This window comes from Tachysurus fulvidraco, chromosome 4 (genome assembly GCF_022655615.1).
Source record: "Tachysurus fulvidraco isolate hzauxx_2018 chromosome 4, HZAU_PFXX_2.0, whole genome shotgun sequence".
NCBI lineage: Eukaryota > Metazoa > Chordata > Actinopteri > Siluriformes > Bagridae > Tachysurus > Tachysurus fulvidraco.
The window spans coordinates 31045334-31067781 of record NC_062521.1 but is presented as its reverse complement, the minus strand read 5'-3'; the positions used below and the strand labels follow the sequence as shown (position 1 = coordinate 31067781).

The window sequence follows — 22448 nt, the reverse complement described above, 5'->3', positions numbered from 1 at the left end:
CCCTTATGAGGAAAGCAATATCAAGGTCCGTGACATCGCCCGGTATGAAGCAACCGGGGCCCCACCCTGGAGCCAGGCCCGGGGTTGGGGCTCGCATGCGAGCGCCTGGTGGCCGGGTCTTTCCCCACGGGGCCCGGCCGGGCTCAGCCCGAAGGAGCGACGTGGGGCTGATCTCCCGTGGGCCCACCACCTGCAGGAGGAATCGTAAGGGGTCGGTGCATTGTGGATTGGGTGGCAGTCGAAGGCAGGGGCCTCGGCAACCCAATCCCCGGACACGTAATCTGGCTCTAGGGACATGGAATGTCACCTCGCTGGGGGGGGAAGGAGCCTAAGCTGGTGCAGGAGGCTGAGAGATACCGACTAGAGATAGTTGGGCTTACCTCCATGCACAGCTTGGGCTCTGGAACCCAACTCCTCAAGAGAGAGGCTGGACTCTCTACTACTCTGGAGTTGCCCGTGGTGAGAGGAGGCGGGCTGGTGTGGGCTTGCTCATAGCCCCCCAGGTCAGTCACCATGTGTTGGAGTTCACCCCGGTGAACCAGTGGGTTGTTTCCCTGCGCCTTCGGGTCGGGGATAGGTCTCTCACAGTTATTTGTGCTTATGGGCCAAATGGCAGTGTAGCGTACCCGACATTCTTGGGGTCTCTGGGAGGGGTGCTGGAAAGTGCTCCGACCGGGGACTCCGTCGTTCTACTGGGGGACTTCAATGGTCACTTCAATGGTCGCTGCGACAGTGATGCCTGGAGGGGCGTCATTGGGGGGAAGTCGATGATCGACTTTGTGGTTGTTTCATCTGACCTCCGGCCGTATGTCTTGGACACTCGGGTAAAGAGTGGGGCGGAGCTGTCAACTGATCACCACCTGGTGGTGAGTTGGATCCGATGGCAGGGGAGGAAGTTGGACAGACTTGGCAGACCCAAACGTATCGTGAGGGTCTGCTGGGAAGGTTTGGCAGAGTCTTCGGTCAGAAAGATCTTCAACTCCCACCTCCGGCAGAGCTTAAACCAGATCCCGAGGGAGGTTGGAGACATTGAGTCTGAGTGGACCATGTTCTCCACCTCCATTGTTGACGCAGCTGCTCGGAGCTGTGGCCGTAAGATCTCCGGTGCCTGTCGTGGCGGCAATCCCTGTACCCAGTGGTGGACCCCGGAAGTAAGGGATGCGGTCAAGCTGAAGAAGGAGTCCTATCGAGCCTGGTTGGCTCGGGGGACTCCGGAGACAGCTGATAGATACCGGAGGGCCAAGCGAGCTTCAGCCTGGGCGGTTGCGGAGGCGAAAACTCGGGTCTGGGAGGAGTTCGGTGAGGCCATGGAGAAGGACGGAGAAGGATCGGTTGGCCTCAAAGAAATTCTGGCAAACCGTCCAGCACCTCAGGAGGGGAAAGCTCGGTTGTGGACTCATCGATCCCCCAAGCTGAGGTCACTGAGGTAGTTAAGAAGCTCCTCAGTGGCAAGGCACCGGGGTGGATGAGATCCGCCCCGAGTACCTCAAGTCTCTGTTGTGTTGTGGGGCTGTCTTGGTTGACACGCCTCTGCAACATCGTGTGGCGCCTGGGGACAGTGCCTCTGGACTGGCAGACTGGGGTGGTGGTCCCTCTGTTTAAGAAGGGGGACCGGAGGGTGTGTTCCAACTACAGGGGGATCACACTCCTCAGCTTCCCCGGAAAAGTCTATGACAGGGTACTGGAGAGGAGAATTCGGCCGATAGTCGAACCTCGGATTCAGGAGGAACAATGCGGGTTTCATCCCGGTCGTGGACCATCTCTATACCCTCGCCAGGTTGCTGGAGGGTGCATGGGAGTTTGCCCAACCTGTCCAAATGTGCTTTGTGGATTTGGAGAAGGCATTCGACTGTGTCTCTCGTGGTGACCTGTGGGGGGTGCTCTGGGAGTATGGGGTCCGGGGCCCTCTGCTAAGGGCTGTCTGGTCCGTATATGACCGGAGCAGGAGTTTGGTTTGCATAGCCGGCAGTAAGTCAGACTTGTTCCCAGTGCATGTTGGACTCCGACAGGGCTGCCCTTTGTCACCGGTCCTGTTCATTATTAATATGGACAGGATTTCTAGGTGCAGTCAGGGGCCGGAGGGAGTCCGTTTTGGGGACCACAGGATTTCATCTCTGCTTTTTGCAGATGATGTTGTACTGTTGGCCTCCTCAAATCAGGACCTTCAGTGTGCACTGGGATGGTCTGTAGCCGAGTGTGAAGCGGCAGGGATGAGAATCAGCACCTCCAAGTCCGTGGCCATGGTTCTCAGCCGGAAAAGGGTGGCTTGTCCCCTTCAGGTTGGCGGAGAGCTCCTACCTCAAGTGGAAGAGTTTAAGTATCTTGGGGTCTAGTTCACGAGTGAGGGAAGGATGGAGCGGGAGATCGTCAGGCGGATTGGTATATCTTCTGCAGTGATGCGGTCGATATACCGGTCTGTTGTGGTGAAGAAAGAGCTGAGCCGCAAGGCGAAGCTCTCTATTTACCAGTCGATCTACGTTCCTACCCTCACCTATGGTCATGAGCTTTGGGTCATGACCGAAAGGACAAGATCCCGGATACAGACGGCCGAAATGAGTTTCCTCCGTAGGGTGGCTGGGCGCTTCCGTAGAGATAGGGTGAGGAACACTCGGGAGTAGCTCAGAGCCGCTGCTCCTCCACATCGAGAGGAGTCAGTTGAGGTGGCTTGGGCATCTGTTTTGGATGCCCCTTGGACGCCTACCTAGGGAGGTGTTCCGGGCATGTCTAACCGGGAGGAGGCCCAGGGGAAGCCCTAGGACATGCTGGAGGGACTATGTCTCTCGGCTGGCCTGGGAACGCCTGGGCATTCCCCCGGAAGAGCTGGAGGAAGTGTCTGGGGAGAGGGAAGTCTGGGCATCCCTGCTTAGTCGGCTGCTCCCGCGACCCGGCCCCGGATAAAGCGGTAGAAGATGGAGATGGACTTCACAAACAGAGGGTAAGAACACACTGACTGAATGTAAACTTCTGAAATTAATATCAGGACACTTACATAGGTGTGCTTTGTGCTTTAAGCTTATTCAGGAAAGATGCTGGTGAGGAGGAACAGGAGAGGAGGAATTGAAGACCATCGTGGTCTGAACCACAGCTGAACCAGATCTGATGAAATAAAGCATTATTATTAATGATTATTAAGCGTGATTATTTTTTGAGAGTCAGACTGCTGATTTAATTCTCTGTAAAATTCAAATGTTTGAAAGAATATTATTAATTATATATAAATGAACAGACTTTACAAACAGAATGTAAGAACACACTGACTGAATGTAAACTTCTGAAATTAACATCAGGACACTTACATAGGTGTGCATTGTGCTTTAAGCTCATTCAGGAAAGATGCTGGTGTTATAGTGTCTCCATCTTGGAAGTGGTATGTCATGTCACCATTAACCTGGTTTCCTGAACTCCTGTTAGCAGTAGAAGACAAAAGTCACAATACAATTGACTGAACAATAACAATTAACACACTGTTCTTTGAGAGTGGAAAGAACACTGCTGTGATCTTACGTGAAGAGAGAGCTCTGGGGTTCGAACGGTTTGGCAGCAGGTTCATTTAGAAGTGTGTTTAACTGTAGAAAGAAAGATAATTAATCACTTTTTATGTTTGACGAAAGAACATTCCTTTCTATTGTTTCTGTAATCGTTCATTGTTTTAGATCAGTGGTCCCCAACATTTTTATCGCTGCGGACTGGTCAACATTTGATAACATTACTGTGGCCCGCTAGGGGGGGGGGGGGGGGTTGATTGTTTATATTTTAGATTGTTTTGATTTAGTACTTTTAATTTAAATGTATTTAAACATGCCTTCAAAATAAAATACAGTTACACCAAAGATGAATATAAGTGATTTAACATTTTAACTCACTAGAATGCTAAATCAATGAGAACCTTGAGCTTGTTTCTTTGCAACGAGACGGACCCATCTGGGGGTAATAGGAGACAATGACACCCGAAGTGTGTTGCTTATGTCCAGTTTATTCCGTTGTTTTATTTTGGTTGCTGTCACTGCAGAAAGCCCCACTTCACACAGATAGCATGTCGGAAATGGCAATAGGGATTTAAGTGCTGTGTTGGCAATCTCAGGGTATTCCACCATGACTTTAATCCAGAACACCGGCAGAGTTGTTGTCTCGAACGTAGTTTAAAGGTGGCTGTCATTTGCAATCCCCAGCAGTTGATCTTCTTCTTGCACAGACATGCTAGATTCCGCTAGATACCGCTTGCAGCCACTCAGCTCCAGACGTCAACTAAAACCGCCCGGATATCACGATATTTTGCGCATGTGCGGTATTGGTGCGTGTTTAAGTGACGTCTCTCAACTCCCGGTTAACCTCTGGTCCATGGAAAGTCGCACAAACCCGAGAGAAATACACCACGGTAAATAAAATGGAAATAATTTAATGTTCCTTGCTTGGCCCGGTACCATTTGATCCACGGACCGGTACCAGTCCGCGGCCTGGGGGTTGGGGACCACTATATTAGATTAATTTTTTTTCTGTTTGTTTTCAACTGAATATACAGACATGATCTATCCATCCCTTCATTCCCTAAACTGCTTGATCCAGCACCAGAGTGAGCAGAGAGACCAACACCTCCCTGTCTCTTTCAACATCATACATTTTAAACACAGAAAGGTTAGAGTCACTACCTGTACTTCTCCCACTGACCACAGGAGTCACTGTTACCTGAGTTCTGAACTGCTTTGCATCCCTGAAAGAATTCACTTCATTTATGTCCCTACATATGGAATATGTTTGATGTCTGCCATTGCAAAGTCTTTCTACTATTTCTGTGAGACATATCTGACCCTTTTAAATTCCCCCATTGCAGTCCTCTATTCGAATATTGTTTATGATCCTGTTGCAGATTTCTGTGCAGTTTTAACTACTGAATCTACATTTTGCTGTATTTTGACCTTTCCCTGATTTACCTCACTGTGAGTCTGTACTTCCTCAGATAACCCTGTGTTGATCTGTTGACTTTTAGACTAACTATTAAACAGTTTTTATTAATCTGTGCCACTGGATCCAAAGTCATCTGTGGATATTTGTGAGAATATCATTAAGCACATAGTGATGTACACTCACAACATTGTTGATGATGCTCTCCACTTGGTTGTAGGTATCATTCACTAATTCAGGGTTCTGTGAAATGCTGATGTTACTGATCTGGAATGTGAATTTTACCGCATAGCGGGTGTCTGAAGTTTCTGTGAAACAAATCAGATAACATTGAAATGCAGATAAAGAAGTCATAGAGATGAAAGAATAATTTGTGTAGTACATATTTGTGTTATCAGTAAAACAAACATACTCTCATAGGTGAAGTTCAGCACTTTTACAGAGTCAGTGAGGTTTGTGAGTCGAGCATTCAGAAGAGTCTGGATTACACTGAGGACAGAACTCTCACTGGGAACAGGAGAGGAGGAATTGAAGACCATCGTGGTCTGAACCACAGCTGAACCAGATCTGATGAAATAAAGCATTATTATTAATGATTATTAAGCGTGATTATTTTTTGAGAGTCAGACTGCTGATTTAATTCTCTGTAAAATTCAAATGTTTGAAAGAATATTATTAATTATATATAAATGAACAGACTTTACAAACAGAATGTAAGAACACACTGACTGAATGTAAACTTCTGAAATTAACATCAGGACACTTACATAGGTGTGCATTGTGCTTTAAGCTCATTCAGGAAAGATGCTGGTGTTATAGTGTCTCCATCTTGGAAGTGGTATGTCATGTCACCATTAACCTGGTTTCCTGAACTCCTGTTAGCAGTAGAAGACAAAAGTCACAATACAATTGACTGAACAATAACAATTAACACACTGTTCTTTGAGAGTGGAAAGAACACTGCTGTGATCTTACGTGAAGAGAGAGCTCTGGGGTTCGAACGGTTTGGCAGCAGGTTCATTTAGAAGTGTGCTTAACTGTAGAAAGAGAAATAATTAGTCAGTTTTTGTGTTTGACGAAAGAACAGATGATTTTTTTTCCTGTTTGCTTTCAACAGAATATACAGACATGATCTATCCATCCCTTCATTCCCTAAACTGCTTGATCCAGCACCAGAGTGAGCAGAGAGACCAACACCTCCCTGTCTCTTTGAACATCATACATTTTAAACACAGAAAGGTTAGACCTGTACTTCTCGCACTGACCACAGGTGTCACTGTTACCTGAGTTCTGAACTGCTTTGCATCCCTGAGGGAATTCACTTCATTTATGTCCCTACATATGGAATATGTTTGATGTCTGCCATTGCAAAGTCTTTCTACTATTTCTGTGAGACATATCTGACCCTTTTAAATTCCCCCATTGCAGTCCTCTATTCGATTATTGTTTATGATCCTCTTGCAGATTTCTGCAGAGTTTTAACTATTGTATCTACATTTTGCTGTATTTTGACCTTTCCCTGATTTACCCCACTGTGAGTCTGTACTTCCTCAGATAACCCTGGGTTGATCTGGTGACTTTTAAACTAACTATTAAACTGTTTTTATTCATCTGAGCAACTGGATCCAACGTCATCTCTGGATATTTGTGAGAATATCATTAAGCACATAGTGATGTACACTCACAACATTGTTGATGATGCTCTCCACTTGGTTGTAGGTATCATTCACTAATTCAGGGTTCTGTGAAATGCTGATGTTACTGATCTGGAATGTGAATTTTACCGCATAGCGGGTGTCTGAAGTTTCTGTGGAACAAATCAGATGACTTTGAAATACAGATAAAGACATCATAGAGATGAAAGAATAATTTGTGTAATACATATTTGTGTTATCAGTAAAACAAACATACTCTCATAGGTGAAGTTCAGCACTTTTACAGAGTCAGTAAGGTTTGTGAGTCGAGCACTCAGAAGAGTCTGGATTACACTGAGGACCAAACTCTCACTGGGAACAGGAGAGGAGGAATTGAAGACCATCGTGGTCTGAACCACGGCTGAACCAGATCTTATGAAATAAAACATTATGGTGATTATTTTTTACAGTCAGACTGCTGATTTAATTCTCTGTAAAATTCAAATGTTCGAAAGAATATTATTAATTATATATAAAAGAACAGACTTTACAAACAGAGGGTAAGAACACACTGACTGAATGTAAACTTCTGAAATTAATATCAGGACACTTACATAGGTGTGCTTTGTGCTTTAAGCTTATTGAGGAACGCTGCTGGTGTTTTGGTGTCTCCATCTTTGAAGATGTAATTCATGTAACCATCCACCTGGTTTTGTGAACTCCTGTTAATAGTAGAATAAAGTCAGAATACAATTTGTTGTATAACGAGAATTACAAAAAATATTTTTGAAAGGATAAATGAATAGTGCTATTAACTTACGTGAAAGAAATACTATAGGGTTTGAACGGTTCTGCACCAGGTATATTTAGAAGTGTATTTAGCTGAAGACAGAAAGATAAAGAATCATCTTAAATGAATATACAAGTATCTCACTGTTCTGTTTGTATAATGATTGCATCTTTCAAAGTAATATACATAATTTTATTGAAACAACAGGATTTTCAGACATCATTTTATATTTAATAATGAATCTGTTATAATATTATTAATAATATTTTATTAGTACTAACAAATTAATAATATTTAATCAGGTTTGGTGTTGTCTGTGTTTAGCATTAAATTTATGTGATGTCACACTCACCAGTAGTGGGTAATGTCTCATATGAAGGTGTTTCACGAGGGTTTTTTTTTTTAGATCTAGCCTACTAGGATTAAGTGATCATTATCTAGTTGCAGCTGTGCTGTCTGTTTTTTCTCTGTATCACTGTTATTGTGGATAAATGTGAAGTGGTGGTGATACCGCTCCCATTTAAAAACTCCCTGCTCACCAGCAACTAAACTCAGGGTTAAGATACGAACCACACAGAAACCCAACTTTGTCCCAATTATTACTCTAATAACAGTTTTGTGGTGATAAAATAATCCATTTGTTTATGAGTGGAATGCCTTATGCAGTGACAAAGAGTTCACCTCAGTAATCCAACACCTTTTATAGACATATTGTTGAGCATTTGCTCATATACACCCACAGCGTTATTGATGATGCCCGCTAATATGATGTAAGTGTTGTTCCTGAAGTCAGGGTTCTCTGATATGTTGATGTTGCTGATGTTGAATATGAAGATGACTGCATAGTTGGTGTTTGATGTTTCTATGGAACAAATCAAATGTGCTTTAGAATCACTGATGATGGTAAAAAAAATTAAGAGCCTGATACAGTTTTATATAGTATGTGATTGTGTTATTAGAAATTAATACATACTCTCATAGGTAAAGTTCAGCACTTTTACAGAGTCAGTGAGGTTTTTGAGTCGAGCACTCAGAAGAGTCTGGATTACACTGAGGACCAAACTTTCACTGGGAACAGGAGAGGAGGAATTGAAGACCATCCTAGTCTGAACCACAGCTGAACCAGATCTGATGAAATAAAGCAGTATGGTGAATATTTTTTACAGTTAAAAACAAATGTCTGGAACAAACCACAATGAATCATCCTCAGCATCCTCTACTCTTGCACTCTTTCATATCCTCATTTAATACACCCATATATCTCTTTGTTCTTCCTCTTGACCTCTTACCTGGCAGCTCCATCTCTAACATCCTTTTACCAATATAACCATATCCCTCCTCTGTACATGTCCAAACCATCTCGATCTAGTCTCTCTGACCTTGTACCCAAAACAGCCAACCTGAGCTGTCCTTTTGATGTGCTCGTTCCTAATCCTGTCCATCCTTGTCACTCCTTCATCTCTGCCTCATGTTTTTTCTTCACTTCTACAGTCTTGAACCCATACAGCAGAGCTGCACTCACTACTGTCTTGTACACCTTTCCTTTGATTCTTTCTGAAAATCTTCTCTCACACAACACTCCTGACATTTTTCTAGACCCACTCCAATGCACTTGCACTCACCTCTTAACCTCTTTTACACACTCCCCGTCACACTGGATGGTTGACCCCAAATCCTTAAACTCCTGCACCGTCTTAGCCCTCTGTATCCTCACTGTTTTACTGCCCTCCCTCTCATTCAGACACATGTATTCTGTCTTACTATGACTGACTTTCATTCCTCCTCTTTCCAAAGCAGACCTCCACTGTGAGAATAGTTGCATAAAACAATCTTTTCTGGTAATGTTATAGACTGTCTGTAAAGAGCACATTGTTCTTTGTCTCTCTCTCACATACACACACACAGAGACATACACCCCCCTCACACACACAGACAGACACACTCTTGTCCCTACCATAATTAGCCTTACCACAGATGGCCCTGCCATAATCATTCTTTATGTTACCAACCATGGGAACTAAGGGAAGTATAGGTTCACTTCCCTGATAAGATATGACTTAATTGGGGTAACTGAGAGGTCACTTAAACACAGATGCACACACACATACCAACACACACACACACTCACTACACCCTCCCTCTTGGAACTTCTTGAAAGACTGACGCGTGTGTGTTTCATTGAGACTTCCCCAAGGCCTTGTGGAGAACAGAAACCGAGCAGAGGAACGACAGGCTGAATTTTAGGCTCTCCTGCCCAGGCGCAGATGAAAGAGGGTTAACCTGTCCAAGTGACGGATGAGAATTCCTTACATCCACCTTTCCAGGTGTTCATCCACCTGCTCCCTACTCTCATTACAGAACACAATGTCAAACAATTATACATGGCGATTCCTGTCTGACTTCATCTGTCATCGTGTCCATAACCATAGCAAACAAGGATGGACTCAAAGCTAATCCTTGATGTAGCCCCACCTCCACCTTGAACTCCCCTGTCTGATCTACAGCACATCTCACTGCTGTCATACTCCTCTCATAAATATCCTGAACTTATCTGATGTACTTCTCAGACTCTCCTGACATCCTCATACAGTACCATTGTTCTTCTGTCAGCACCCTCTTATACGCTTTCTCTAAATTCACAAAGACAAATATCCACTTTCTTAGTCTATCTTCCTCTACTCTGTCCCATAGTTTCATTGTGTGGATTATCGACTTTATACCTCTGTAGTTGCACATCACCCTTGCTCTTAAAGATCGGCACTAGAACACTTGCACACCTCTACAGGTATGTCATCTGGACCAACAGACTCTCCACTCTTGATTCACCTAACCTGTCATACAACTCTTTGTATGCTTTCTGTTTGGCCTTCACATCCCTCACTTCATGTCCCTATTCACTCTGTGCTGCAATTCCTTGTAAACATGTCTACTCTCTTCAGTCCTTTCTATGTCCCACTTCTTTTTTTAGTAAGCCTCTGAATGCTTGTTCCACTACCATGTTTCCTTATCTACTTTTCTCCTTCCAGAAGACACACCCTCATACCCTGACCACTTCTGCAGTAGTTTCCCAGTCATCTGAAAGCTCTTCCTGACCACCCAAACCTTGTCCTTTTTCAACGTCCACTACTTGGTCTTCTTTTCATCTTTCCTCTCCTCTTCTTCCTGACCACCAGAGCCATCTTACACATCAACATCCGATGATGTCTGGTTCCACTTACTTCTACCAGCACTTTGCAGTCACTAATCTCTCTCAGATTGCCTCATCTATAAAGAATGTACTCTACATGCATACTCCCACCCCCACTTTTATTTGTAACTCTATGTTCCTCTCTCTTCTGAAAATAAGTGTTAAATATAGCCAATGTTTATATTTGCCACATTTTAGACCAGATGTAATTTCTGATGCAGCCATCTATATTTATACAGCACAGAAATCACTTTAGACCAGCAGAGAACTCACTGTATTTTACAACCACTGTGGCTAGATTAAATTATATATATATATATATATATATATATATATATATATATATATATATATATATATATATATATATATATATATGATGCATAGATGTAAAATACATAGAATATATACTTATAGAAACTTCATTAACATACATTACTGAGGGTGCTTGTGTAGTTGGTTCTGTTTCCTCTGTTATTGTTGGCTCTAATGTTTTACTTAATGCAGTGGTAATAGTTGTCACTATAGTTGATTCTGCTGTTGATGATGCCATGGTTGTATCTTCTGTTGTGTCTAAAGTAGGGGTGGTAAAATCTGTTGTTGGTGGTGTAGTTGATGTCAATGTTGTAGCGGTTATTATTTCGGAAATAGTACTTGTTGGGGTGTTAGTAGTAGTCAATATAGTTGTGTATAATGTTGAAGTGGTTATTTCTGGTGTTGGTGTTGAAGTGGATGGTATAGTTGTAGGAGTGGTTATTTCTTCAATTGTAATTGTTTCCAAAGTACTTGGGTTGCTAGCGGTTGCCACTCGAGTTAGTTCTGCAGTTGTTGTTGCTGTGCTTGCTGTAGCTTTTGTTGTGGATAAAATTGTGGTTTCAAATCCCGTTGTCGGTGTTGTAGTGGATAGTGCAGATGTAGCAGTCGTTGTCTCTGGAATTGTACTTGTTGGAGTGCTAGTTGTTGTCAATGTAGTTGTTTCTGCTGTTGGTGGTGGTGTTCTAGGTGTCAAGGATGTAGCAGTGGTCATTTCTAAAATTGTACTTGCGTTAACAGTGGTTGTTTCTGCTGTTGTTGGTTGTGATCTGTACAAAGTGGTGATTTCAATTTCTGTTGTTGGTGTTGTAGTGGATGGTACAGGTGTACCACTGGTTATTTCTTCCGTTGTGGTTGTTTCAGAAATTGTACTTGTTGGGGTATTAGTTGTCTGTGCAATTGTTTCTGCCATTGGTGGTGGTGTTGTAGATGTCAAGATTGTAGCAGTGGTCATTTCTAAAATTGTACTTGGGTTAACAGTAGTTGACACTACAGTTGTTTCTGTTTTTGGTTGTGATGTGTACAAAGTGGTGATTTCAATTTCTGTTGTTGGTGTTGTAGTGGATGATACAGCTGTAGCATTGGTTAGTTCTTCCGTTGTGGTTGTTTCGGAAATTGTACTTGTTGGGGTGTTAGTTGTTGTCTGTGCAGTTGTTTCTGCTGTTGTATTTGGGTTAACAGTATTTGTCACTGCAGTTGTTTCTGTTGTTGGTGTTGTAGTGGATGCTTCAGTTGTAGCAGTGGTTGTCTCTGGAATTGTACTTGTTGCAGTGCTAGTTATTGTCAATGTAGTTGTTTCTGCTGTTGTTGGTAGTGTTGTAGATGTCAAGGTTGTAGTAGTGGTCATTCCTAAAATTGTACTTGGGTTAACAGTAGTTGTCAATGCAGTTGTTTCTGCTGCTGTTGTTGCTCTGATTGTATTAGCTTCTGATGTGTATGAAATTGTGGTGTCAGATATTGTTGTTGGTGTTGTATTGGATGCTTCAGTTGTAGCAGTGGTTGTCTCTGGAATTGTACTTGTTGCAGGGCTAGTTGTTGTCAACGTCGTTGTTGTTTCTGCTGTTGTTGGTGGTGTTGTAGATGTCAAGGTTGTAGCAGTGGTCATTTCTGCAATTGTACTTGGGTTAACAGTAGTTGTCACTGCAGTTGTTTCTGTTGTTGGTTTTGTAGTGGATGCTTCAGTTGTAGCTGTGGTTGTCTCTGGAATTGTACTTGTTGCAGTCCTAGTTATTGTCAATGTAGTTGTTCCTGCAGTTGTTTCTGTTGTTGGTTTTGTAGTGGATGCTTCAGTTGTAGCTGTGGTTGTCTCTGGAATTGTACTTGTTGCAGTGCTAGTTGTTGTCTGTGCAGTTGTTTCTGCTGTTGTTGGTGGTGTTGTAGATGGCAAGGTTGTAGCAGTGGTCATTTCTGCAATTGTACTTGGGTTAACAGTAGTTGTCACTGCAGTTGTTTCTGTTGTTGGATTTGTAGTGGATGCTTCAGTTGTAGGAGTGGTTGTCTCTGGAATTGTACTTGTTGCAGGTCTAGTTGTTGTCAACGTGGTTGTTTCTGCTGTTGTTGGTTGTGATGTGTACAAAGTGGAGATTTCACTTTCTGTTGTTGGTGTTGTAGTGGATGATACAGCTGTAGCATTGGTTCTTTCTTCCGTTGTGGTTGTTTCAGAAATTGTACTTGTTGGGGTGTTAGTTGTTGTCTGTGCAGTTGTTTCTGTTGTTGGTTTTGTAGTGGATGCTTCAGTTGTAGCTGTGGTTGTCTCTGGAATTGTACTTGTTGCAGTCCTAGTTATTGTCAATGTAGTTGTCACTGCAGTTGTTTCTGTTGTTGGTTTTGTAGTGGATGCTTCAGATGTAGCTGTGGTTGGCTCTGGAATTGTACTTGATGCAGTGCTAGTTATTGTCAATGTAGTTGTTACTGCTGTTGGTGGTGCTGTTGGTTTTGTAGTGGATGCTTCAGTTGCAGCACTTGTTGTCTCTGAACTCTGAATTGTACTTGCTGGGGTGATAGTAGTTGTCTCTCCAGTTGTTTCTGCTGCCGTTGTTGCTGTGCTTGTATTAGCTTGTGTTGTGTATAAAATTGTGGTGTCAGGTACTGTTGTTGGTGATGTAGTGGATGCTTCAGTTGTAGCAGTGGTTGTCTCTGGAATTGTACTTGTTGCAGTGCTAGTTGTCAATGTAGTGGATGAGACAGCTGTAGCATTGGTTATTTCTTCCGATGTGGTTGTTTCAATAATTGTACTTGTTGGGGTGTTAGTTGTTGTCTGTGCAGTTGTTTCTAAAATTGTACCTGGGTTAACAGTAGTTGTCACTACAGTTGTTTCTGTTGTTGGTTTTGTAGTGGATGCTTCAGTTGTAGCTGTGGTTGTCTCTGGAATTGTACTTGTTGCAGCGCTAGTTGTTGTCTGTGCAGTTGTTTCTGCTGTTGTTGGTGGTGTTGTAGATGTCAAGGTTGTAGTAGTGGTTATTTCTGCAAGTGTACTTGGGTTAACAGTAGTTGTTACTGCAGTTGTTTCTGTTGTTGGGTTTGTAGTGGATGCTTCAGATGTAGCTGTGGTTGTCTCTGGAATTGTACTTGTTGCAGTGCTAGTTATTGTCAATGTAGTTGTTCCTGCTGTTGGTGGTGGTGGTGGTTTTGTAGTGGATGCTTCAGTTGCAGCACTTGTTGTCTCTGAACTCTGAATTGTACTTGCTGGCGTGATAGTAGTTGTCTCTCCAGTTGTTTCTGCTGCTGTTGTTGCTGTGCTTGTATTAGCTTGTGTTGTGTATAAATTTATGGTGTCAGATTTTGTTTTTGGTGTTGTAGTGGATGCTTCAGTTGTAGCAGTGGTTGTCTCTGGAATTGTACTTGTTGCAGTGCTAGTTGTCAATGTAGTGGATGATACAGCTGTAGCACTGGTTACTTCTTCCGTTGTGGTTGTTTCAGAAATTATACTTGTTGGGGTGTAAGTTGTTGTCACTGCAGTTGTTTCTGTTGTTGGTTTTGTAGTGGCTGCTTCAGTTGCAGCAGTGGTTGTCTCTGGAATTGTACTTGTTGCAGTGCTAGTTGTTGTCTGTGCAGTTGTTTCTGCTGTTGGTGGTGGTGTTGTAGATGTCAAGGTTGTAGCAGTGGTCATTTCTGCAATTCTACTTGGGTTAACAGTAGTTGTCACTGCAGTTGTTTCTGTTGTTTGTTTTGTAGTGGATGCCTCAGTTGCAGCACTTGTTCTCTCTGAACACTGAATTGTACTTGCTGGGGTGACAGTAGTTGTCTCTCCAGTTGTTTCTGCTGCCGTTGTTGCTGTGCTTGTATTAGCTTGTGTTGTGTATAAAATTGTGGTGTCAGGTACTCTTGTTGGTGTTGTAGTGGATGCTTCAGTTGTAGCAGTGGTTGTCTCTGGAATTGTACTTGTTGCAGTGCTAGTTGTCAATGTAGTGGATGAGACAGCTGTAGCATTGGTTATTTCTTCCGATGTGGTTGTTTCAGTAATTGTACTTGTTGGGGTGTTAGTTGTTGTCTGTGCAGTTGTTTCTAAAAATGTACTTGGGTTAACAGTAGTTGTCACTGCAGTTGTTTCTGTTGTTGGTTTTGTAGTGGATGCTTCAGTTGTAGCTGTGGTTGTCTCTGGAATTGTACTTGTTGCAGTGCTAGTTGTTGTCTGTGCAGTTGTTTCTGCTGTTGTTGGTGGTGTTGTAGATGTCAAGGTTGTAGTAGTGGTTATTTCTACAATTGTACTTGGGTTAACAGTAGTTGTTACTGCAGTTGTTTCTATTGGTTTTGTAGTGGATGCTTCAGATGTAGCTGTGGTTGTCTCTGGAATTGTACTTGGTGCAGTGCTAGTTATTGTCAATGTAGTTGTCACTGCAGTTGTTTCTGTTGTTGGTTTTGTAGTGGATGCTTCAGTTGCAGCAATTGTTGTCTCTGATCTCTGAATTGTACTTGCTGGGGTGATAGTACTTGTCTCTCCAGTTGATTCTGCTGCTGTTGTTGCTGTGCTTGTATTAGCTTGTGTTGTGTATAAAATTGTGGTGTCAGATACTGTTTTTGGTGTTGTAGTGGATGCTTCAGTTGTAGCAGTGGTTGTCTCGGGAATTGTGCTTGTTGCAGTGCTAGTTGTTGGTGGTGTTGTAGATGTCAAGGTTGTAGCAGTGGTTATTTCTGCAATTGTACTTGGGTTAACAGTAGTTGTCACTGCAGTTGTTTCTGTTGTTGGTTTTGCAGTGGATGCTTCCGTTGTAGTTGTAGTTGTCTCTGGAATTGTACTTGTTGCAGTGCTAGTTGTTGGTGGTGTTGTAGATGTCAAGGTTGTAGCAGTGGTTATTTCTGCAATTGTACTTGGGTTAACAGTAGTTGTCACTGCAGTTGTTTCTGTTGTTGGTTTTGTAGTAGATGCTTCAGTTGTAGCTGTGGTTGTCTCTGGAATTGTACTTGTTGCAGTGCTAGTTATTGTCAATGTAGTTGTTCCTGCTGTTGGTGGTGGTGTTGGTTTTGTAGTGGATGCTTCAGTTGCAATACTTGTTGTCTCTGAACTCTGAATTGTACTTGCTGGGGTGATAGTAGTTGTCTCTCCAGTTGTTTCTCCCGCTGTTGTTGCTGTGCTTGTATTAGCTTGTGTTGTGTATAAAATTGTGGTGTCAGATACTGTTTTTGGTGTTGTAGTGGATGCTTCAGATGTAGCAGTGGTTGTCTCTGGAATTGTACTTGTTGCAGTGCTAGTTGTTGTCAATGTGGTTGTTGTTACTGGTTTTATTGGTGGTGTTGTAGATGTCAAGGTTGTAGCAGTGGTCATTTCTGCAATTGTACTTGGGTTAACAGTAGTTGTCACTGCAGTTGTTTCTGTTGTTGGTTTTGTAGTGGATGCTTCAGTCGCAGCACTTATTGTCTCTGAACTCTGAATTGTACTTGCTGGGGTGATAGTAGTTGTCTCTCCAGTTGTTGTGGTTAAAGTTGTGGTGTCAGATACTGTTGTTGGTGTTGTAGTGGATGCTTCAGTTGAAGCAGTGGTTGTCTCTGGAATTGTACTTGTTGCAGTGCTAGTTGTCAATGTAGTGGATGATACAGCTGTAGCATTGGTTATTTCTTCCATTGTGGTTGTTTCAGTGATTATACTTGTTGGGGTGTTAGTTGTTGTCTGTGCAGTTGTTTCTGCAATTGTACTTGAGTTAACAGTAGTTGTCACTGCAGTTCTTTCTGTTGTTGGATTTGTAGTGGATGCTTCAGTTGTAGCTGTGGTTGTCTCTGGAATTGAACTTGTTGCAGGTCTAGTTGTTGTAAACGTGGTTGTTTCTGCTGTTGTTGGTTGTGATGTGTACAAAGTGGAGATTTCACTTTCTGTTGTTGGTGTTGTAGTGGATGATACAGCTGTAGCATTGGTTCTTTCTTCCGTTGTGGTTGTTTCAGAAATTGTACTTGTTGGGGTGTTAGTTGTCTGTGCATTTGTTTCTGTTGTTGGTTTTGTAGTGGATGCTTCAGTTGTATCTGTGGTTGTCTCTGGAATTGTACTTGTTGCAGTGCTAATTGTCAATGTAGTGGATGAGACAGCTGTAGCATTGGTTATTTCTTCCGTTGTTGTTGTTTCAGTAATTGTACTTGTTGGGGTGTTAGTTGTTGTCTGTGCAGTTGTTTCTGCAATTGTACTTGGGTTAACAGTAGTTGTCACTGCAGTTGTTTCTGTTGTTGGTTTTGTAGTGGATGCTTCAGTTGTAGCTGTGGTTGTCTCTGGAATTGTACTTGTTGCAGTGCTAATTGTCAATGTAGTGGATGATACAGCTGTAGCATTGGTTCTTTCTTCCTTTGTGGTTGTTTCAGAAATTGTACTTGTTGGGGTGTTAGTTGTCTGTGCAGTTGTTTCTGTTGTTGGTTTTGTAGTGGATGCTTCAGTTGCAGCAGTGGTTGTCTCTGGAATTGTACTTGTTGCAGTGCTAGTTTTTGTCTGTGCAGTTGTTTCTGCTGTTGTTGGTGGTGGTGTAGATGTCAAGGTTGTAGCAGTGGTCATTTCTGCAATTGTACTTGGGCTAACAGTAGTTGTCAGAGCAGTTGTTTCTGTAGTTGGTTTTGTAGTGGATGCTTCAGTTGCAGCACTTGTTGTCTCTGAAATCTGAATTGTACTTGCTGGAGTGATAGTAGTTGTCTCTCCAGTTGTTTCTGCTGCTGTTGTTGCTGTGCTTGTATTAGCTTGTGTTATGTATAAAATTGTGGTGTCAGATACTGTTTTTGGTGTTGTAGTGGATGCTTCAGATGTAGCAGTGGTTGTCTCTGGAATTGTACTTGTTGCAGTGCTAGTTGTTGTCAATGTGGTTGTTGTTTCTGGTGTTATTGGTGGTGTTGTAGATGTCAAGGTTGTAGCAGTGGTCATTTCTGCAATTGTACTTGGGTTAATAGTAGTTGTCACTGCAGTTGTTTCTGTTGTTGGTTTTGTAGTGGATGCTTCAGTCGCAGCACTTATTGTCTCTGAACTCTGAATTGTACTTGCTGGGGTGATAGTAGTTGTCTCTCCAGTTGTTGTGATTAAAGTTGTGGTGTCAGATACTGTTGTTGGTGTTGTAGTGGATGCTTCAGTTGAAGCAGTGGTTGTCTCTGGAATTGTACTTGTTGCAGTGCTAGTTGTCAATGTAGTGGATGATACAGCTGTAGAATTGGTTATTTCTTCCGTTGTGGTTGTTTCAGTAATTATACTTGTTGGGGTGTTAGTTGTTGTCTGTGCAGTTGTTTCTGCAATTGTACTTGGGTTAACAGTAGTTGTCACTGCAGTTGCTTCTGTTGTTGCTTTTGTAGTGGATGCTTCAGTTGCAGCAATTGTTGCCTCTGAACTCTGAATTGTACTTGCTGGGGTGATAGTAGTTGTCTCCCCAGTTGTTTCTGCTGCTGTTGTTGCTGTGCTTGTATTAGCTTGTGTTGTGTATAAAATTGTGGTGTCAGATACTGTTTTTGATGTTGTAGTGGATGCTTCAGTTGTAGCAGTGGTTGTCTCTGGAATTGCACTTGTTGCAGTGCTAGTTGTTGGTGGTGTTGTAGATGTCAAGGTTGTAGCAGTGGTCATTTCTGCAATTGTACTTGGGTTAACAGTAGTTGTCACTGCAGTTGTTTTTGTGTTTGGTTTTGTAGTGGATGCTTCAGTTGTAGCAGTGGTTGTCTCTGGAATTGTACTTGTTGCAGTGCTAGTTATTGTCAATGTAGTTGTTCCTGCTGTTGGTGATGGTGTTGGTTTTGTAGTGGATGCTTCAGATGTAGCAGTGGTTGTCTCTGGTATTGTACTTGTTGCAGTGCTAGTTGTTGTCAATGTGGTTGTTGTTTCTGGTGTTATTGGTGGTGTTGTAGATGTCAAGGTTGTAGCAGTGGTCATTTCTGCAATTGTACTTGGGTTAACAGTAGTTGTCACTGCAGTTGTTTCTGTTGTTGGTTTTGTAGTGGATGCTTCAGTTGTAGCAGTGGTTGTCTCTGGAATTGTACTTGTTGCAGTGCTAATTGTCAATGTAGTGGATGATACAGCTGTAGCATTGGTTCTTTCTTCTGTCGTGGTTGTTTCAGTAATTGTACTTGTTGGCGTGTTAGTTGTTGTCTGTGCAGTTGTTTCTGCTGTTGTTGGTGGTGTTGTAGATGTCAAGGTTGTAGCAGTGGTCATTTCTGCAATTGTGCTTGGGTTAACAGTAGTTGTCACTGCAGTTGTTTCTATTGGTTTTGTAGTGGATGCTTCAGATGTAGCTGTGGTTGTCTCTGGAATTGTACTTGTTGCAGTGCTAGTTATTGTCAATGTAGTTGTTCCTGCTGTTGGAGGTGGTGTTGGTTTTGTAGTGGATGCTTCGGTTGCAGCACTTGTTGTCTCTGAAATCTGAATTGTACTTGCTGGGTTGATAGTAGTTGTCTCTCCAGTTGTTTCTGCTGCTGTTGTTGCTGTGCTTGTATTAGCTTGTGTTGTGTATAAATTTATGGTGTCAGATACTGTTTTTGGAGTTGTAGTGGATGCTTCAGTTGTAGCTGTGGTTGTCTCTGGAATTGTACTTGTTGCAGACCTAGTTGTTGGTGGTGTTGTAGATGTCAAGGTTGTAGTAGTGGTTATTTCTGCAATTGTACTTGGGTTAACAGTAGTAGTCACTGCAGTTGTTTCTGTTGTTGGTTTTGTAGTGGATGCTTCAGTTGTAGCTGTGGTTGTCTCTGGAATTGTACTTGTTGCAGTGCTAGTTGTTGGTGGTGTTGTAGATGTCAAGGTTGTAGTAGTGGTTATTTCTGCAATTGTACTTGGGTTAACAGTAGTTGTCACTGCAGTTGTTCTTGTTGGTTTTGTAGTGGATGCTTCAGTTGTAGCAGTGGTTGTCTCTGGAATTGTACTTGTTGCAGTGCTAGTTGTCAATGTAGTGGATGATACAGCTGTAGCATTGGTTATTTCTTCCGTTGTGGTTATTTCAGTAATTGTACTTGTTGGGGTGTTAGTTGTTGTCTGTGCAGTTTTTTCTGCAATTGTATTTGGGTTAACAGTAGTTGTTCCTGCAGTTGTTTCTGTTGTTGGTTTTGTAGTGGATGCTTCAGTTGCAGCACTTGTTGTCTCTGAACTCTGAATTGTACTTGCTGGCGTGATAGTAGTTGTCTCTCCAGTTGTTTCTGCTGCTGTTGTTGCTGTGCTTGTATTAGCTTGTGTTGTGTATAAATTTATGGTGTCAGATACTGTTTTTGGTGTTGCAGTGGATGCTTCAGTTGTAGCAGTGGTTGTCTCTGGAATTGTACTTGTTGCAGTGCTAGTTGTCAATGTAGTGGATGATACAGCTGTAGCACTGGTTACTTCTTCCGTTGTGGTTGTTTCAGAAATTATACTTGTTGGGGTGTTAGTTGTTGTCACTGCAGTTGTTTCTGTTGTTGGTTTTGTAGTGGCTGCTTCAGTTGCAGCAGTGGTTGTCTCTGGAATTGTACTTGTTGCAGTGCTAGTTGTTGTCTGTGCAGTTGTTTCTGCTGTTGGTGGTGGTGTTGTAGATGTCAAGGTTGTAGCAGTGGTCATTTCTGCAATTCTACTTGGGTTAACAGTAGTTGTCACTGCAGTTGTTTCTGTTGTTGGTTTTGTAGTGGATGCCTCAGTTGCAGCACTTGTTCTCTCTGAACTCTGAATTGTACTTGCTGGGGTGACAGTAGTTGTCTCTCCAGTTGTTTCTGCTGCCGTTGTTGCTGTGCTTGTATTAGCTTGTGTTGTGTATAAAATTGTGCTGTCAGGTACTGTTGTTGGTGTTGTAGTGGATGCTTCAGTTGTAGCAGTGGTTGTCTCTGGAATTGTACTTGTTGCAGTGCTAGTTGTCAATGTAGTGGATGAGACAGCTGTAGCATTGTTTATTTCTTCCGATGTGGTTGTTTCAGTAATTGTACTTGTTGGGGTGTTAGTTGTTGTCTGTGCAGTTGTTTCTAAAAATTTACTTGTCACTGCAGTTGTTTCTGTTGTTGGTTTTGTAGTGGATGCTTCAGTTGTAGCTGTGGTTGTCTCTGGAATTGTACTTGTTGCAGTGCTAGTTGTTGTCTGTGCAGTTGTTTCTGCTGTTGTTGGTGGTGTTGTAGATGTCAAGGTTGTAGTAGTGGTTATTTCTGCAATTGTACTTGGGTTAACAGTAGTTGTTACTGCAGTTGTTTCTATTGGTTTTGTAGTGGATGCTTCAGATGTAGCTGTGGTTGTCTCTGGAATTGTACTTGTTGCAGTGCTAGTTATTGTCAATGTAGTTGTCACTGCAGTTGTTTCTGTTGTTGGTTTTGTAGTGGATGCTTCAGTTGCAGCAATTGTTGTCTCTGAACTCTGAATTTTACTTGCTGGGGTGATAGTACTTGTCTCTCCAGTTGTTTCTGCTGCTGTTGTTGCTGTGCTTGTATTAGCTTGTGTTGTGTATAAAATTGTGGTGTCAGATACTGTTTTTGGTGTTGTAGTGGATGCTTCAGTTGTAGCAGTGGTTGTCTCGGGAATTGTGCTTGTTGCAGTGCTAGTTGTTGGTGTTGTTGTAGATGTCAAGGTTGTAGCAGTGGTTATTTCTGCAATTGTGCTTGGGTTAACAGTAGTTGTCACTGCAGTTGTTTCTGTTGTTGGTTTTGTAGTAGATGCTTCAGTTGTAGCTGTGGTTGTCTCTGGAATTGTACTTGTTGCAGTGCTAGTTATTGTCAATGTAGTTGTTCCTGCTGTTGGTGGTGGTGTTGGTTTTGTAGTGGATGCTTCAGTTGCAGCACTTGTTGTCTCTGAACTCTGAATTGTACTTGCTGGGGTGATAGTAGTTGTCTCTCCAGTTGTTTCTCCCGCTGTTGTTGCTGTGCTTGTATTAGCTTGTGTTGTGTATAAAGTTGTGGTGTCAGATACTGTTGTTGGTGTTGTAGTGGATGCTTCAGTTGTAGCAGTGGTTGTCTCTGGAATTGTACTTGTTGCAGTGCTAGTTGTTGTCTGTGCAGTTGTTTCTGCTGTTGGTGGTGGTGTTGTAGATGTCAAGGTTGTAGCAGTGGTCATTTCTGCAATTCTACTTGGGTTAACAGTAGTTGTCACTGCAGTTGTTTCTGTTGTTGGTTTTGTAGTGGATGCTTCAGTTGCAGCAATTGTTGTCTCTGAACTCTGAATTGTACTTGCTGGGGTGATAGTAGTTGTCTCCCCAGTTGTTTCTGCTGCTGTTGTTGCTGTGCTTGTATTAGCTTGTGTTGTGTATAAAATTGTGGTGTCAGATACTGTTTTTGATGTTGTAGTGGATGCTTCAGTTGTAGCAGTGGTTGTCTCTGGAATTGCACTTGTTGCAGTGCTAGTTGTTGGTGGTGTTGTAGATGTCAAGGTTGTAGCAGTGGTCATTTCTGCAATTGTACTTGGGTTAACAGTAGTTGTCACTGCAGTTGTTTTTGTGTTTGGTTTTGTAGTGGATGCTTCAGTTGTAGCAGTGGTTGTCTCTGGAATTGTACTTGTTGCAGTGCTAGTTATTGTCAATGTAGTTGTTCCTGCTGTTGGTGATGGTGTTGGTTTTGTAGTGGATGCTTCAGATGTAGCAGTGGTTGTCTCTGGTATTGTACTTGTTGCAGTGCTAGTTGTTGTCAATGTGGTTGTTGTTTCTGGTGTTATTGGTGGTGTTGTAGATGTCAAGGTTGTAGCAGTGGTCATTTCTGCAATTGTACTTGGGTTAACAGTAGTTGTCACTGCAGTTGTTTCTGTTGTTGGTTTTGT

At 42.6% G+C, this 22448-nt stretch overlaps 2 protein-coding genes across 2 annotated transcripts; both read right to left on the bottom strand.

The window, feature by feature from the left end:
• Nucleotides 1-3017: 3017 nt before the first annotated feature.
• Nucleotides 3018-9070, bottom strand: LOC113635236. Its single transcript, XM_047812605.1, has 14 exons — nucleotides 8946-9070; nucleotides 8297-8451; nucleotides 8064-8185; nucleotides 7354-7415; nucleotides 7148-7255; nucleotides 6811-6965; nucleotides 6585-6706; nucleotides 5875-5936; nucleotides 5667-5774; nucleotides 5312-5466; nucleotides 5086-5207; nucleotides 3505-3566; nucleotides 3297-3404; nucleotides 3018-3096 (listed from the first exon to the last, which is right to left on the bottom strand). The coding sequence occupies exons 1-14, from the start codon at nucleotides 9068-9070 to the stop codon at nucleotides 3018-3020; spliced, it is 1545 nt and encodes a 514-aa protein (XP_047668561.1).
• A 310-nt stretch (nucleotides 9071-9380) lies between these two features.
• LOC125141061 (mucin-2-like) lies at nucleotides 9381-19338 on the bottom strand. Its single transcript, XM_047812604.1, has 2 exons — nucleotides 17224-19338; nucleotides 9381-9393 (listed from the first exon to the last, which is right to left on the bottom strand). The coding sequence occupies exons 1-2, from the start codon at nucleotides 18915-18917 to the stop codon at nucleotides 9381-9383; spliced, it is 1707 nt and encodes a 568-aa protein (XP_047668560.1). The 5' UTR covers nucleotides 18918-19338.
• Between the last annotated feature and the right edge of the window lie 3110 nt (nucleotides 19339-22448).